The 14,767-nt window shown below is 40.1% G+C and overlaps 1 protein-coding gene across 5 annotated transcripts in view; it reads right to left on the reverse strand.

Moving 5' to 3' along the window:
* Window positions 1–2,464: 2,464 nt before the first annotated feature.
* The window catches only part of LOC148853034 (yacP-like NYN domain protein), a 69,426-nt gene continuing 57,123 nt past the window's right edge, over window positions 2,465–14,767 (reverse strand). For all 5 annotated transcript variants that reach the window (XM_088945512.1, XM_088945513.1, XM_088945511.1 and 2 more), the window contains 2 exons: window positions 8,219–8,265; window positions 2,465–2,768 (listed from right to left, as the gene is read on the reverse strand). In XM_088945512.1, the coding sequence (XP_088801638.1) occupies window positions 2,660–2,768; window positions 8,219–8,265 (156 nt within the window). In that variant the 3' untranslated portion in view covers window positions 2,465–2,659. The remainder of the gene's footprint in view (window positions 2,769–8,218; window positions 8,266–14,767) is intronic.

Here is a 14,767-nt window from a genome sequence, read left to right on the forward strand (position 1 = left end):
CTAAGGAGCCACGAGCCCACTCGAAGTCAAAGCACATCGAGAGGAAGTACTATGTACTATGGGAGATAGTTGGAAGAGGGGACGTCCTGATTCAAAAGGTAGCATCAGCGGAAAACATAGCAGACCCATTAACTAAGCCACTAACATAGAAAGTGCTTGAAAAACACGTGGAAAGTATAGGACTCCGGCTTATACCCGATTGGACCTAAGCGCAAGTGGTAGCTGTTAGACAGTGTATGCCCTTAGCTTCAATCAGCATGATATACATTATGACATATATGAGAATCGTGTTAGTTTAGAATGTTCGCAGCTGTTGTAGATTTATCCTACCAAGGCTGACACTGATGTACCACCAAGTTGGTTGGGGTGACTTGTCTCATCTGCCAAGGTAAGACCTAAGGTACATGCAGTGTGGATTTTCTTAAAACCCTGAACTGGACCAAAACTCCAGTATTGCCCTGGACCTTAGAGATAGATGGGCAAAACTTGAATGTTACACCTGATCCCTAAACTCGATTATGATACTGCATTAGGTGTTGAATTGGGTTGTCTTTGATATGCCAATTAGTGAGATCCTTAGAGGGGGTCAAAACCTATGTATGTTGGGACAGTCCAAGAATTCATCTGAGTGGGTGATCATAGTGATAGGATCAGCCCCTTTGTCGGACAAAGTGAATGATCGGGGATGCACTCTCTCTGATGGAAACCTAAACTACTGGCAGTTGATTTCAACTGTTGAAATTTGTTTTTGCAAAATATATATATTACTATGGTTTCAAAATGTTTGCAAAAAGTTTTAATTCCCGGGATCCATGTGAGTAGAGTGCAGCATTGCACCTTGCAGCCAAGGGAGAGGTCCTTTCTTGTCGGGCAGTGTTTGATCATTATGGGCTGAGAGGTTAAGTGTAAGACCATTGAGGGTTATACTTGATGGGTTAATCTTGCATCTGCCCACAGTCCTTGGACCTTCATAAGATGGCTAGACACAAGGACCATGTAGTGTAAATGTTGGGCCCATGGTGATGGACTCAGGGGTTCACTGCATTCAGTAGTGAATTCGGCCAAGCCTTGTAACAAAGGCTAGGTTGAACCCATGTGACCGATGTGTAGATCAATGATAGGATCCCACGCCATACAAAGAAAGCCAAGCTAGCCAGCATTAAAGAGGAAGTGAGACTAAAAGCTTAATGGGCCTAAAAGCCCATTTCGAACCAAGGTTAATTAGATTAATTAAATAGGGGCGGATCTGGGATTTGGATCAGTAGATAAGATAAGGGATTATCCTTATCCACTTAAAGAGTCCAGATCCAAATAAAGATTTGGATCAAAGGAACTCCTAATTTGATTAAGAAGATTGATCTTTATCTACATATAAGATATGGGATTATCCTTATTACTTAAAGAGTCCAGATCCAAATAAAAGATTTGGATCAAGAAACTCCTAATGAGATTAGGAAATTATCTCTTTAAGACTATAAATAAGAGAGTTGGGCGAACTTTCAAAAAGACTCACTGAATACAGAGAGAAGACAACATAGTTAGACTGATCTTGCCTTCTGCTCTTTTTCTTCTTGCTCTTGCCGCCCTACCCTATTCGATCTCTAGTTCTTGGATTGGATCAAGATTCGATCTTGATATTGTTTCTATCCTGAAGAAACAATTTAGAAGTTGTGCTCACTGTCCCATTCGATTCTTGCTGAAGAATCTCTAGTTTTTAGTGAAGAACTACCTACTAATCCTGCCTCATCCTAAGTTGTGTTATTTTTAGTGGAGGGAGGATTTGGTACTCTCTTTAAGTATGAAACCTACGTTGGGAGGAGCATTCTTGCATGAATTCCGTATCAGGTATATCCCTCCCTTAATTTGGTTTCAGATTTAGTCCGGTTTGGTTACAAGAACGAACCTTGAAAATGCAGTTTTCTAAATTGGGAACAGAATTCCTAGATGGGAGTAAATAAATTTTTTAAAATTTCGCTCAACCATCTTGCAGGGTTCGGTCATCCATATGATGGATCTCCCATCCCTTCATCCAGTACTGTTGTTAGTTAGTTCACTTTACATTTGTTGTTAGGCTGTTGTTAGCAATGTTAGTTTTTTAGTTATTTGCTTATGTAAGCAGTAGGGGCTTTAATGTAATTGCCATCTTATTTTTTGATGTTATTGTAAATAGATGAGTGGGGCGGCGGCTAAGGCCAATCACTCTTCTCTAATCTTTCTATTCTCTTTCCTTTCTTCCTTTTCTTCTTCTTCTCTTCTCTGTATTTTTTTCTTTTAATTTGCATCAAGAATTGGACTGATTACAGTCCAGAATTGCCTACTGTTTTCTGTAATTAGACATAATAAAGAATGTATAATGATTTAGATTTGCATCATTTTACTGATAGACGTTCATGCAAAAATATAAAAAAAAGGGGTAAAATATGTACACATGGATCACTTTAGTGGATCACTACATTCAGAGACGTGACTAAGCAAGCTTGTTGTTATCTTTATTCATCATACAAATACAGAAAACTCGTACACATTAAAAGAAACAGGGAAAAACTAATTGAAAAGATCAAATAAAAACATTTCTTTTATCGATTAACAAATTAATAGATAAAAAGAAAGAAATTTTCATTTATAGGGAGTTGAGTGAGACAGAGGCTATTACAATGACTTAAGGAGTTGATTCATTTTCTGAAAGCTTCCTTCTGAGATCCTTGAGAGCATCTACTACTTCAGGACAGAGATTGTGCTTTAGCAATTTGCCTTGTACAGAATATGACCTGCCAATTAACCACATTTGATATTTGAGGAGAAAATGTTTGATGCTGATGATATATTTAATGTTTTATGTTGCTCTTAGCTCGTGCTTGTGCTGTTACTGTCGACAGGGGTATTCCTGTCATTGTAGACTTTTTATTTGTATCTAATATAAATAGTACCTGGGGCGGCAGAACAGATTAGAAAGACTGCACCCCTTTTCCCTATTCTTTTCTCTTCTTCTCGGCTCTCTTCTTCTCTTCTCTTATTCCTCTTTTTTTTTCTTCTTTTCTGGTTTCTTTTTTTTCACAGAACAGGTCTGAACCTCTTCGGTTACAGACAACTTGGTATCAGAACAGGTCTAAAACAGACTAGGGTTTCTCATGTAGGGTAATCCAGCTGACTACATGAGACCTTTTTAGGGCTGGAAGCTTCAGCTTGAATCGCCTAGTTCTTGGAGGTCATTGGAGATTGTAGGAGGTGCCCAAGGTACTGAAATCTTGGAGAAGTTGCCCAGTGACCAGGAAAAATCAGAGGAAAACAGATCAGTTTCTGATTTAGGGCTTAAATCAGTGACTGAGTTTGGTGCCCACTGGGTACTTTTTTCATGATCCTTTTTGGATTGGCATATCTAAGAACTTGTTTGGAATCCTCTGGTAAGATCGGCTGTCAGTTCTCTGACTTCTCTAGGGCTGAGTTTAAGTTTTCTATTAAACTGTGCTTCTGGACTGAGCGGTAGGGAGTTCCCTCTTCAGTTTTCACTTCCTTGGGTTCGTGGAGAGGTCTATAAACCTTTTTTATTCTTCTGGGTTCTGCTGGACAGCACTTGAAGGGACAGCTTTTTTGTAAAAAGGAGGATTAATCAGAGCAGGTTCTCCCTTTTCCTGTGATTCTTCATTGATCTTCCAGCATGGAAATTAGTGGAAATGAGTCAAAATCATATGGGGAAGGGCTTGTGGCAGCTGGAAATGCTGCTGACAGCAATTCATTTCAGATTAATACAATAAAGTTGATGGAACAAATTATTTGCAATGGGCTCAATCAGCCATGATGACCATTGGAGAAAGGGAGCATATGGGGTATGTGATGGGAGACAAGAAGAAACCAACACAAGATGATCCTTCTCTTGCTAAATGGGTCCAGGAAAATTATCTTGTTATGACTTTGTTATGCAATTCTATGGGCTAAGATAGCAATGGAGATTTGGGATAATATGAAACACATTCTCAGCCCCTAAATGTTGTTAGAGCCTACGAACTGAAAAATGAGGTGAATAATCTTAAATAGGGGGAGAAACCTATGTCAGTTTATTTCTCCACCCCGAAATCATTATGGCATGAGATTGATCATCTTGAAACAATTGAGTGGGAGAGCCAGAAAGATGTTACCACATACAGAAAACTATTTGAAAAAAATAGTGTTTGAATTCCTAGATGATTTGAACTTTGACTATGACATTGTGAGAAAACAACTTCACTAGAGATTGTCTCTTTATCGTAGGCCTACTCTCTAGAACATAGTGTACGAGGAAGGTTATGTTACGAATTCCAACTATGGAATTACATTTAAAAGCCATAAAGCCGAAGTCTAGAGGTGATAAGGAGAAGGAATGAAGAAACTAGGAAGGTGAATGGAGTCTACTTGCTTGAACATCCACCTGGGAGGAGTAAAGAAACTAGGAAGGTGAATGGAGTCTACTTGCTTTAACATCTCTGGCATAATCAGTTGGGTCATCTTTCTTTTGGGTCTTTAAAGAGTTTATTTCCTACTTTGTATGAGTCGGTCCAAGTTTCCAATTTGAAGTGTAAGAGTTGTGAATTGGCAAAACATTGTAGATAAACTTATTCACAAAGTAATAAAAGAAGTTTTACTCCTTTTGAAACTGTGCACATCAATGTTTGGAGACCTTATCATATTGCTGCTAGGGGAGGGCACAAATACTTTCTGTTGTTTGTTGATGATTACTCTCAGTATTCATGAGTATACCTTATGAATTCTCGAGATGAAGTTCCCACTTTGACTTGTGTTTTTCATCAAATGGTCTTAACTCATTTTGGGATTAAAAGAATCTCAAATCTGATAATGCCAAGGAGTATTTTACAAAACCCTTAGCCTCTTATCTCCTTGAGCATAGAGTTATTCATTAGAGTACTTGTCCTCATACACCTCAGCAAAATGGAGTTGTTGAGAGGAAAAATAGACACATCCTGGAAGTTGCAAGAAGCATCATGTTGAACTCTAATGTTCCTATACATTTCTAGGGGAATGCGATTCTCACTACAATTTATCTAATTAACAGGATTCCTTCATGAGTCTTTGACATGAAAGCTCCTTTTAACTTGTATTCTGATTTCTGACAATGAGCAATTTTCTATTCTTCCCAAAATCTTTAAGTGCACCTATTTTGTCCAAATACTTGGACCTAATCGTTCTAAATTTGATCTTAAGGCTGCAAAGTGTATTTTCTTTGGGTATGCATAAAGTCAAAAGGGGTACTACTATTATGATCCTGTCTCAAGGACCCGGTTTGTATCCATTGATGTAACCTTCTTTGAGGATGCTCCATATTATCCTAGAGTTCCATCTCAGAGGGAGAGTGGCGAGCAGTGTATTTTTGCTCAAGAAGTTCCTTTGCTTATTCCTATAAATGAAGGGGAGTTGTCAAAAGTGTAAAGAATTGAGGGTGTTTCACAAACGATGGTGGAGGCAAGTTGGCTCTAGTAATGAACAGTCCAGTCCAGTTCCAATCTCTTCTGCGGCACCAAATTCAGGTATTACCTCTTCCTTACCTACTCCTACTACAGAGGACATACCCACTACCTCTACTGAACCTTAGCCTCCCTCAAATGATCTTGACCTCCCCATTGCATTACGCAAGGAAAAGCATCATTGTGCCTCATCTACTGCCCATTGCATCTCCCATTTCCTTTCTTATGACCACCTTTCATCATCATATACGTCTTTTTTTAGCCACCATTGCTGCCATTCCTATTCCTAAAACTGTGCTAGAATTCCTAGCAAGTGCTTGAATGGAAGGAAGCAATGAAGGTTGAGATGGATGCTCTTGTGAAAAATGATACTTGGGATCTTACGGATAAACCAAGGGGAAAGAAACTTATTGGGTGTAGATGGGTATTCATAGTAAAGTATAATGCCGATGGTACAATTGAAAGATATAAGGCTAGACCAATTGCTAAGGGATACATACAGACTAATGGTATTGATTATTTAGAAACCTTTGCACCAGTTGCCAAAATGAACACCATCAGAGTTTTGTTGTCCCTTGTTGCTAACTTTTCATTGTCATTATTTTAGATGGATGTTAAGAATGCATTTCTAAATGGTGACTTGAAGGAGGAGGTGTATATAGAGTTGCCTCCTAGCTTTTATGATGCAGAGGTAGGTAAGAAAGTCTGTAAGTTGAAGAAATCTTTGAAACAAACTCCAAGATAATGGTTTGATAGATTCAGACTTGCATTAGAAAAGTTTGGCTACGCTCAAGCCCAGTTTGATCACACTCTTTTCATTAAGAAGGAAGGCTCTGTTGTGACTCTTTTAACTGTGTATGCTGATGACATTGTTGTGACAGGGAGTGATATTGATGAATTCTCTTAAACAATTGCTTAATCAAGAGTTTGAAGAAAATGATCTAGGTGAGCTGAGGTATTTTTTAGGGATTGAAGTGGCAAGGTCCAAGCATGACATTTTTATTTCCAAAGAAAGTATGTTCTTGATTTCCTATAAGAAACAGGAAAATTGGGAGGTAAACCTGCAAATACTCCCATTGAGCCAAATCATAAGATAACCACAGAAGATGGTGAACCTCTTAAAGATAAGAGTATGTACCAACGGCTTGTGGGAAAGCTTCTTTATCTATGCCTGACTCACCCTAACATTTCTTATGATGTCAGAGTTGTCAGTCAGTAATATGCACTCTCCCAAGACAACTCATCTCTTTGTTGTCAGTTAGTATATGCTTTTCTTGTTCAAGCCCTCAACTTAACATGACGCATCTTATAGAAATCCCCAACTCTTTTAGTGAACTTGACATTCAAAACACGAGCCCCACTCGAGCCTCCAACACTCCTCCCAATCCAAACCACCTATTTGTCTTCTGATTTTTCAAATACCTCCCTTCCCTTATCAATCCCCACTAGCACCACTATCTTTTAATAAAAGAAAGCCCATCTTTATAACTTAAAGTGGGCCCCACCACTTTCAATGCTTTTTGGAACACTAAGGCCATGATATTCAATGTAGCCAAATGAACTATCCCCAAAAGAACCATTAATTTCTTCAATTCCAAAAACACCCTCATCTTCAACCTCAAACCCTTCCTCTTTGACCTGATTGTTTGCCTTCCCTCCATAATCACCAGATCATTGGTAGTTTGAAAACTATCAGATAATCTCCAAGAGTTTGTTCTAGGATCTACAAATCTGAATCTTCCGCAAGCATCCCCCACATCCTTAAAAGTTTGAAAACTCCACGCGTGCAAAGGAAGCTCGATTAGAGTATTCCGCCTTCTAATTATAAGATCTAGAGATCGAAACTTTTTTTGTTAATTTGTTCTCTCCTCAAGACATTATTAGCCTCCTCTTTGCTTTTTAGTGTGAATAAGAAAAAGCTAGAATTCAGCTTTCTGACCTGAAAGGGCTTCCATGGACACCATTCAATAGCATCCCACTCTCCGATCTTCTCAACATATGGATCAAAATTGGCAAAGTGACTAACCAGGCTTCTCTCCAAGAGCCTAAGTCGATCTCCAATCTCTCCATCCGGATTCACAATCACCTCCATCATTGTGACTTAGCTTTTCTAAAATGTTAACTTTCATTAAACAAAATTCATCTTGAGAATTCCTTGAGAATGATTGGTTCATCAATGCTATGAGAACAATAGTATATAAAAAATAAAATATTATTAGATGAAAAGAAAAGAGTACAAAGGGAGGGTTGATGAGAGATCACCCATAATAATCAAAGCAAAACTAAATGAATCTTTACAATGATCTGTAAATTTTAGGAGAATCAAAACCTGAGTATTGAGAAGTCAAAAAACGTGTCCCAAAAAGGGTTTGGCCAAAATTCATATCCGAGATGGACGAGTATAGTAGAAAGAATGAGGTTAGAAATGAAGACATCCATAGAAACCTATGAGTAGCTCCAATAGGTGATAAAATGAGAGAAAACACACTTATATGTTTCTGTCATGTGTATATAAGATCACCTAAAGCATCCATAAGAAAAAGTGTTTGGTAGCTAGTTGATGGAGATAGAAAGGTTACAGGCAGTCGAACTGGTAAGAAATGAATTAAGCACTCATAATTCAACAATGGATATGGCATCAATGGTGATGTCTCTATGTTCTCTCTTTTACCCCTTTCCAAATTCAGTTCATTGATTGGAATATAAAAAACCAATTTCCCAAATGGCGTCAACAAAGGAATCCACATATCAGAAATGAAACAGACCTCTGTTCTTGAAGCATCCTCTCAAACTCCTTTTTTGAAGCTTTAATCTACAATAGCATCAAAATGTCAAATTTTCCAAAGATATTTCTCATTGTGCAATAATTACATAATAATGATGAAGGAAAACTGAGATGGAAAACTATTAAAAAGTAAAAATTATAGCTAACAATTATGTAAAACATTTTTTATGTGTTTGACAAAAATAACTTTGAACAATTATCAAAAAAAAAAAAAGACAAAGAGTTTGAAAAATGGTAATATTGTTAAAATACAGTTGGTATGTCAAACAACCCATACAAATCCTATTTTTTTATTTACTGCTATGTAACAAATGAATGGACATTTTCTTACTTCGTTATTCACTTTAATTTAGAGATTGATTGGCCTTTCTCAATTATTACACCACTATTGATATGTACAGTCATTGTCATCCTTTGGTTAAATTTTCTAGACAAAACAGAATGGATTTTCTTACACATTTGACCAATTGTCATCCTTTGGTAAAACAATAAGCATTAAGTGGAGGATCTCATTCATTTACAGAATCCCTTCATCTTTTCAATATCCTTGTAATTATGCTCCTCCCAGATTATAATAAGAAAATCTTCATCACATTAAATTTGCATCTTGTAGAGACAGGTATAGTGAGGGCTAAAACTGTAACTTTACTTGTTGTACAATTCATTCTCTATTATTTTAGTCTGTACATTACTTGTTGTACTACAAGGATGGAAGTGTCCTTTTACCTTTAATTAAAATAAATATTACTTTCTTGGTGTTGTCGATTCATTAGACACACCCCAAATCTTCTGTTCTTCCCATGTTCGAACTGCACTGACAGGGTATTAGAGCAAGTTCGATTCTCTTCGTTTTGATTTCAGCTTTTATTCTCCTATATTCAGCATCAGTTTTGATCCTTCTTCTCCCTTTTTTCAGACTGGTAGATGTTCCTTTCTGGACTGTTCTGATTAAGACATGAAAATCTGTTTTTCCTGGGATGCTACTCAAGTTAGTATATTGGGGTTTTCTCTCAAGTGGCTGATCTGTTTTCTCTAAAATTCTAGATCTGGTGTCACCCTAGGCTGTTCCTTCAGCCCTAAAAACTTGGTAAAGATTGGATTTGTTTTGCTAGGGTTTTGATCCCTTCTCCTTTTTGGACTGTGAACAGAATTTCTGCTGTTTTCAGCCTGTTAGAGGTTGTTTCCTCCTTATTTCTTACAATGGCATCTGAAAGGGGTGATGTTCTTCCTATCAAGTTAGATGGAACCAACTATGCCTTATGGAAGTTCCATTTTCAGTTTTATGTTGAGGGAAAGGGGTTGTGGGTTGTAGAGAACACTGATGTGGACCCCACAGCTGTGGTCCCCACTGTGTTCGTATGGCAGCACAGCATGTATTCTTTGTTAGTTATGTCAGTGTTAGTTGGTAGTTATTTCAGTTTTGTTGTTACAGCTTGTTATTTTAGCTTTATTATTAGTTTATTTGCCATGTAAGCATTAAGGGCAATTCAGCCTTTTTTACAATTAGTAGACATATAAATATTAAGAGTGGGTCGGCAGATTGATTCTATTCGACCCTTTCTCTCCTTTTCTAAAACCCTTCGTGTGCTTCTGCTTTCTCCCTCTTTTCGTCTTCTTTTCTCCATCTGAAATCTTTCTTTTACTTTCGGATTCAAGACTGCTTGTAGTCTTGATCGACTACTTGGGTCTATTTCTACGGAACCACCACCATACCTAAAGCAACTGATGCAAAAGGGCTGCAGACCTGGAAGATTAATATTGCCCAGATTGCATCCTGGATCCTTAGCTCAGTCACCATAGATGTTGCTAACTTGCTATCCCTATGAGGGGTCTTTGGACAGACAAAGAGATGTACAAATATCTGGAAAAGGTTAATAAACAGTCTAACAACTCACGACAATATCAGATTGAAACTGAGATATTTTCCTACAGTCAGGGTGAAAGGAAAGATTAGGAGTATTATATGGGCTTTGTCAATCTTTGGACTGAGTATGAGCTTATTCACATTGGGGAGATGTCCTTTTCTTGCTATATCAAGACACTGAAGGAACATTTAGACAGAAAGAAGGTAGTGCATTTCTTTGGCCACCTCCATCCTGAATATGAGGTAATAAGAGCAGACATTCTATGTAGAGACACTGTACCATCTCTTGGTACGAGTGCAAAGAGTTTTATCACGTAGTATCCCATTATAAGAAGAAGACTACCTGTACTTACTGCAGGAAGTTTGGATATATCATCACTGAATGCCCCACAATACCACCTAAAGGAAATTAACCTGGTGAGAAAAGGAATCAACACAAGGCTTATCATATTTCAGTTGAATGATCAAATGATGTTTGTGTTTTGTGCATCTTCTCATGAATGTCCTAAATTGTTTCTCCATCTGCTATGTGTGCCTTTGTAAGGCACAATCCTGACCAAAAAGGCTTTCTATTTTATGATCCGTTTGTTCGTCATATTTGTATTTCATGGAATGTTGTGCTTTTTAGTAAATCTCTCTCTGTTGGAGTTGCTACATTGTTTAGGTCGCCGGAGGTAGGTCTCCAAGTCTCCAGTAGGTCTCTGGAGGTAGGTCGCCAGGTCGGCGGAGGTAGATCTCCAGGTCTCAGAGGTAGGTTGCCAGGCCTCCTTCATTTTGGCTAATGCAAGTCATCGCCTACGTGGTGCCAGGGTGTCATCCAGCTATTTTGAGATGCCATGTGTCATGATGTCAGTGGAGGGCCAAATCTATCCTCATTAGGCACCATTTTTCTTGGCCGCCTCATGAACTACAGAGGGAATGGTGGATGGAACCAGATAAGGAAGAAAAGGTGGACAAGGTGGCAACATTTCCGTTTCCATGGGTGTCTTTGGAGTGTCAGATGAGCTAGAAAAAGAATGAAGCCTGTCCAAAGCAATCGACACCAGCAGTTGTGCTGCAAGTGATGATGGCGTGGCATTAGAATTAATGTTGCTCTTTTCCAACGGGTGTGGGTTGGGGAAAGATTGTCATCAATCAAGAAATTGCTCTTTCTGTGGGGAAGGTGGTGGAAAATTGTTATTTTCGGACAGAGGGTTCGGCGTAGAGTTGCACCGGCGGAGAGTCCACAAGGAAGAGCCAAGAATAGTGCTTGTGGGGACAGGAGATGAGACCATCTGTAAGATTGAGCAAGGTTTTGGCAATGACGAGTATGGAAACAATGGAATAGTAGATGGCATCGTCCCGACTGCAGACTTGGTGTTCGCCGAAGAGTGTGTGTTCAAGGGAAAGAAAGAATTGGTGCGGCCCACACCGTCGGGGTTGAGGTAGTAGTTGAAGGAGGCCATTGGATCGACCATGATCTTCTTGTTTAATGGCTCTGGATCGGAATCAAAGGTGCAGAGTTCTTGTTGTAGATCCAAAGATGATCGTTTCTTCAAGGAGGAGCCACACAACTCATAGTGGCCAAAACCAGTGCTCTCGAGCTGGAGCATAGACATGGAATGTGATGATGCATGACCCGGCAGCTCCCTGCTAACTGATGACTCAGAAGCCGAGCTGGAGAATTCCTCGCTGGAAGGTGACTCGGATGCCGAGCTGAGTAAGGCCGAGCTAGAAGATAGCTCAAATGTCGAGCTATATAACGAAGAGTTGTGTAATTTTTTGGGAGACCTACGGGGAAACAATATTAGAGTGCCCGGGTTTCTTTACCTAGGGTGGGCACTCCGATGCTTAAGTCAAAGAATTGGAGATTTTTTAGAGAGCTAAAAGTAAGAGAGCTAAAGAGCTGCGAAAACTAAATTGCATACCTTCTCTCAGGAAAATGGTGCCTTTATATAGATGTGAGCAATTAGAGACCTCCTGTAACGGGACCTAGATTCCTGAAGAGCCGCTTCCACTAAGTTAGGAGAGAATATCTCCATTGGTTACGCAATTTGCGCAAAGAGCTGAGGTCCGTTGGATCAACTTTGATGCGGGTAGGGCAGCCTAACGGACGAGCGTTATTACTCTAGAGAACATGGTTCTGATAATAGATCTTTGTAATAGGTCAGCCATAGGCAAGGTGCTACTAGCCAACCTACTGGGGTGATCTACTTACTCAATGTCGAGGTGTGACTTGAATGCCACGTGTCATGTTGTTATTCAAAGGTTGGTCACCAGGTCTCTAGTAGGTCTCTGGAGGTAGGTCGCCAGGTCGGCAAAGGTAGTTCGCCAGTTGGCAAAGGTAGGTCACCAGGTTGGCAAAGTTATCTCACCAGGTTTCTAGTAGGTCTCCAAAGTTAGGTCACTAAGTCGGTAGAGCTAGGATGCCAAATCGACAAAGGTAGGTCGCCAGGTCTCTAGTAGGTCTTCAGAGGTAGGTCGCCGGGTCTCCAATAGGTCTCTGGAGGTAGGTCACCAGGTCTCCAGTAGGTCTCTAGAGGTAGGTCGGCAAGTCTCCAATAGGTCTCCCATGGTAGGTTGCCAGGTCAGCAGAGGTAGGTCTCCAGGTCTCCAATAGGTCTCTAGAGGTAGGTTGCCAAGTCGTCGGAGGTAGGTCTCCAAGTCTCCAGGTCTCCAGTAGGTCTTTGGAGGTAAGTTGCCAGGTCGACGGAGGTAGGTCGCCAAGTCTCCATCATTTTGGCTAAGGCAAGTCATCAACTACGTGGTTCTAGGATGTCACCCAGCTATTTTGAGATGCCATGTGTCATGATGTCAGTGGAGGGCCAAATTTGCCCTCATCATGTGCCATTTTTCTTGGTTACCTCATGAACTACAGAGGGAATGGTGGACGGAACCAGATGAGGAAGAAAAGGTGGACAAGGTGGCAACATCTCCGTTTCCCTGGGTGTCTTTGGTGTATTAGATGAGCACGAAAAAAATGAATCCTGTCCAAAGCAGTTGCCACCGGCAATTGTGCTGCAGGTGATAATGATGTGGCATTAGAATCAATGTTGCTCTTTCCCAATGGGTTTGAGTTGGGAAAAGATTGTGATCGATCAAGAAATTGCGATTTCTATGAGGAAGGTGGTGGAAAATTGTAATTTTTGGACAAAGGGTTCAGTGCAGAGTTGCACCGGTGGAGAGTCCACAAGAAAGAGCAAAGAACAATGCTTGTGAGGATAGGAGATGAGAGCATCTATAAGATTAAGCATGGTTTTGGCGGTGACGAGTATGGTAACAATGGAATGGTAGATGGCATCACCCCGACTGCAGACTTGGTGTCCGCTGAAGAGTGTGTGTTCAAGGGCAAGAAAGAATTGGTGCGGCCCGCACCGTCTGGGTTGAGGTAGCAATTGAAGGAGGCCATTGGATCGACCATGATCTTCCTGTTTAATGGCTCTAGATCGGAATCAGAGGTGCAAAGTTCTTGTTGCATTTCTGAAGATGATCATTTCTTTAGGGAGGAGCCACACAACTCACAGTGGCCAAAACCAGTGCTCCCAAGCTAGAGCATAGACATGGGATGTGATGATGCACGATCTGGCAGCTCCCTACTAGCTGATGACTCAGAAGCCAAGATAGAGAATTCCTTGCTAGAAGGTGACTCGGAGTAAGGCCGATCTAGAAGATAACTCATATGTCGGGCTATATAACGGAGAGCTATGTAATTTTTTGGGAGACCTATAGGGAAACAATTCTAGAGTGCCCGAGTTTCTTTACACGGGGTGGGAAACAATATTGGGGATTTTTGAGAGAGCTAGAGAGCTACGAGAACTAAATTGCGCATACCTTCTCTCAGGAAAATGGTGCCTTTATATAGGTGTGAGGGATTAGAGTCCTCCTATAATAGGACCTAGATTCCCAAAGAGCCATTTCTGCTAAGTTAGGAGAGAATATCTCCATCGGTTACGCAATCTGTGCAAAGAGCTGAGGTCCATCCGATCGACTTTGATGCGGGTAGGGCGGCCTAACGGTCAAGCATTATTACTCTAGAGAACTGAAGAAAATTGAAGAAAACAGACCTTGAGAGTTCGGCAACGAGGGTTTTGAGAGTGAGAGTTTCAAACATTACACCCTCTCAGCACCCTAACACTATTTTATTAAGATAAATTTGAATAATTACAAGGACGCCCTTAGTTGGGCAAGAAATTACAAAGAACATAACATAGAAAGGATGGGCCCAAAATAATAAGGCCCATCACAGAAAAGAACATAAACAGTAAGAAAGAATAAACAACCTATGGGCCATTCGGCCCATCTTCTCTACACTCCCCCTCAAGCTGAGCATAGATGTCAATCATGCCAAGCTTGCTAGTATCATGCTGAAGTTTTGGCTTGGGAATGCCTTTGGTGATAAAATTTGCCAACTGTCCTTCAGATGAGAAGAAAGGAAGACATGCTTCACCCGAAGAGACCCTTTCTCTAATGAAGTGTCGATCAACTTCAATATGCTTAGTTTTATCATGTTGCACTAGATTGTGAGCAATGTTGATGGCAGCCTGATTATCACAGTACAACATCATTGGCTTGTCATGTTCAACCCGAAGTTCCTTCAATGATTTTAGCCATAATAGTTCAGAAACTCCATGTGCCATGGCCATGTATTCTGCTTTAGTAGAAGACCAAGCAACAACCGATTGTTTC

This window comes from Nelumbo lutea, chromosome 5 (assembly GCF_056320005.1).
Source record: "Nelumbo lutea isolate HS-2025 chromosome 5, American lotus-T2T, whole genome shotgun sequence".
NCBI classification, from domain to species: Eukaryota; Viridiplantae; Streptophyta; class Magnoliopsida; order Proteales; family Nelumbonaceae; genus Nelumbo; species Nelumbo lutea.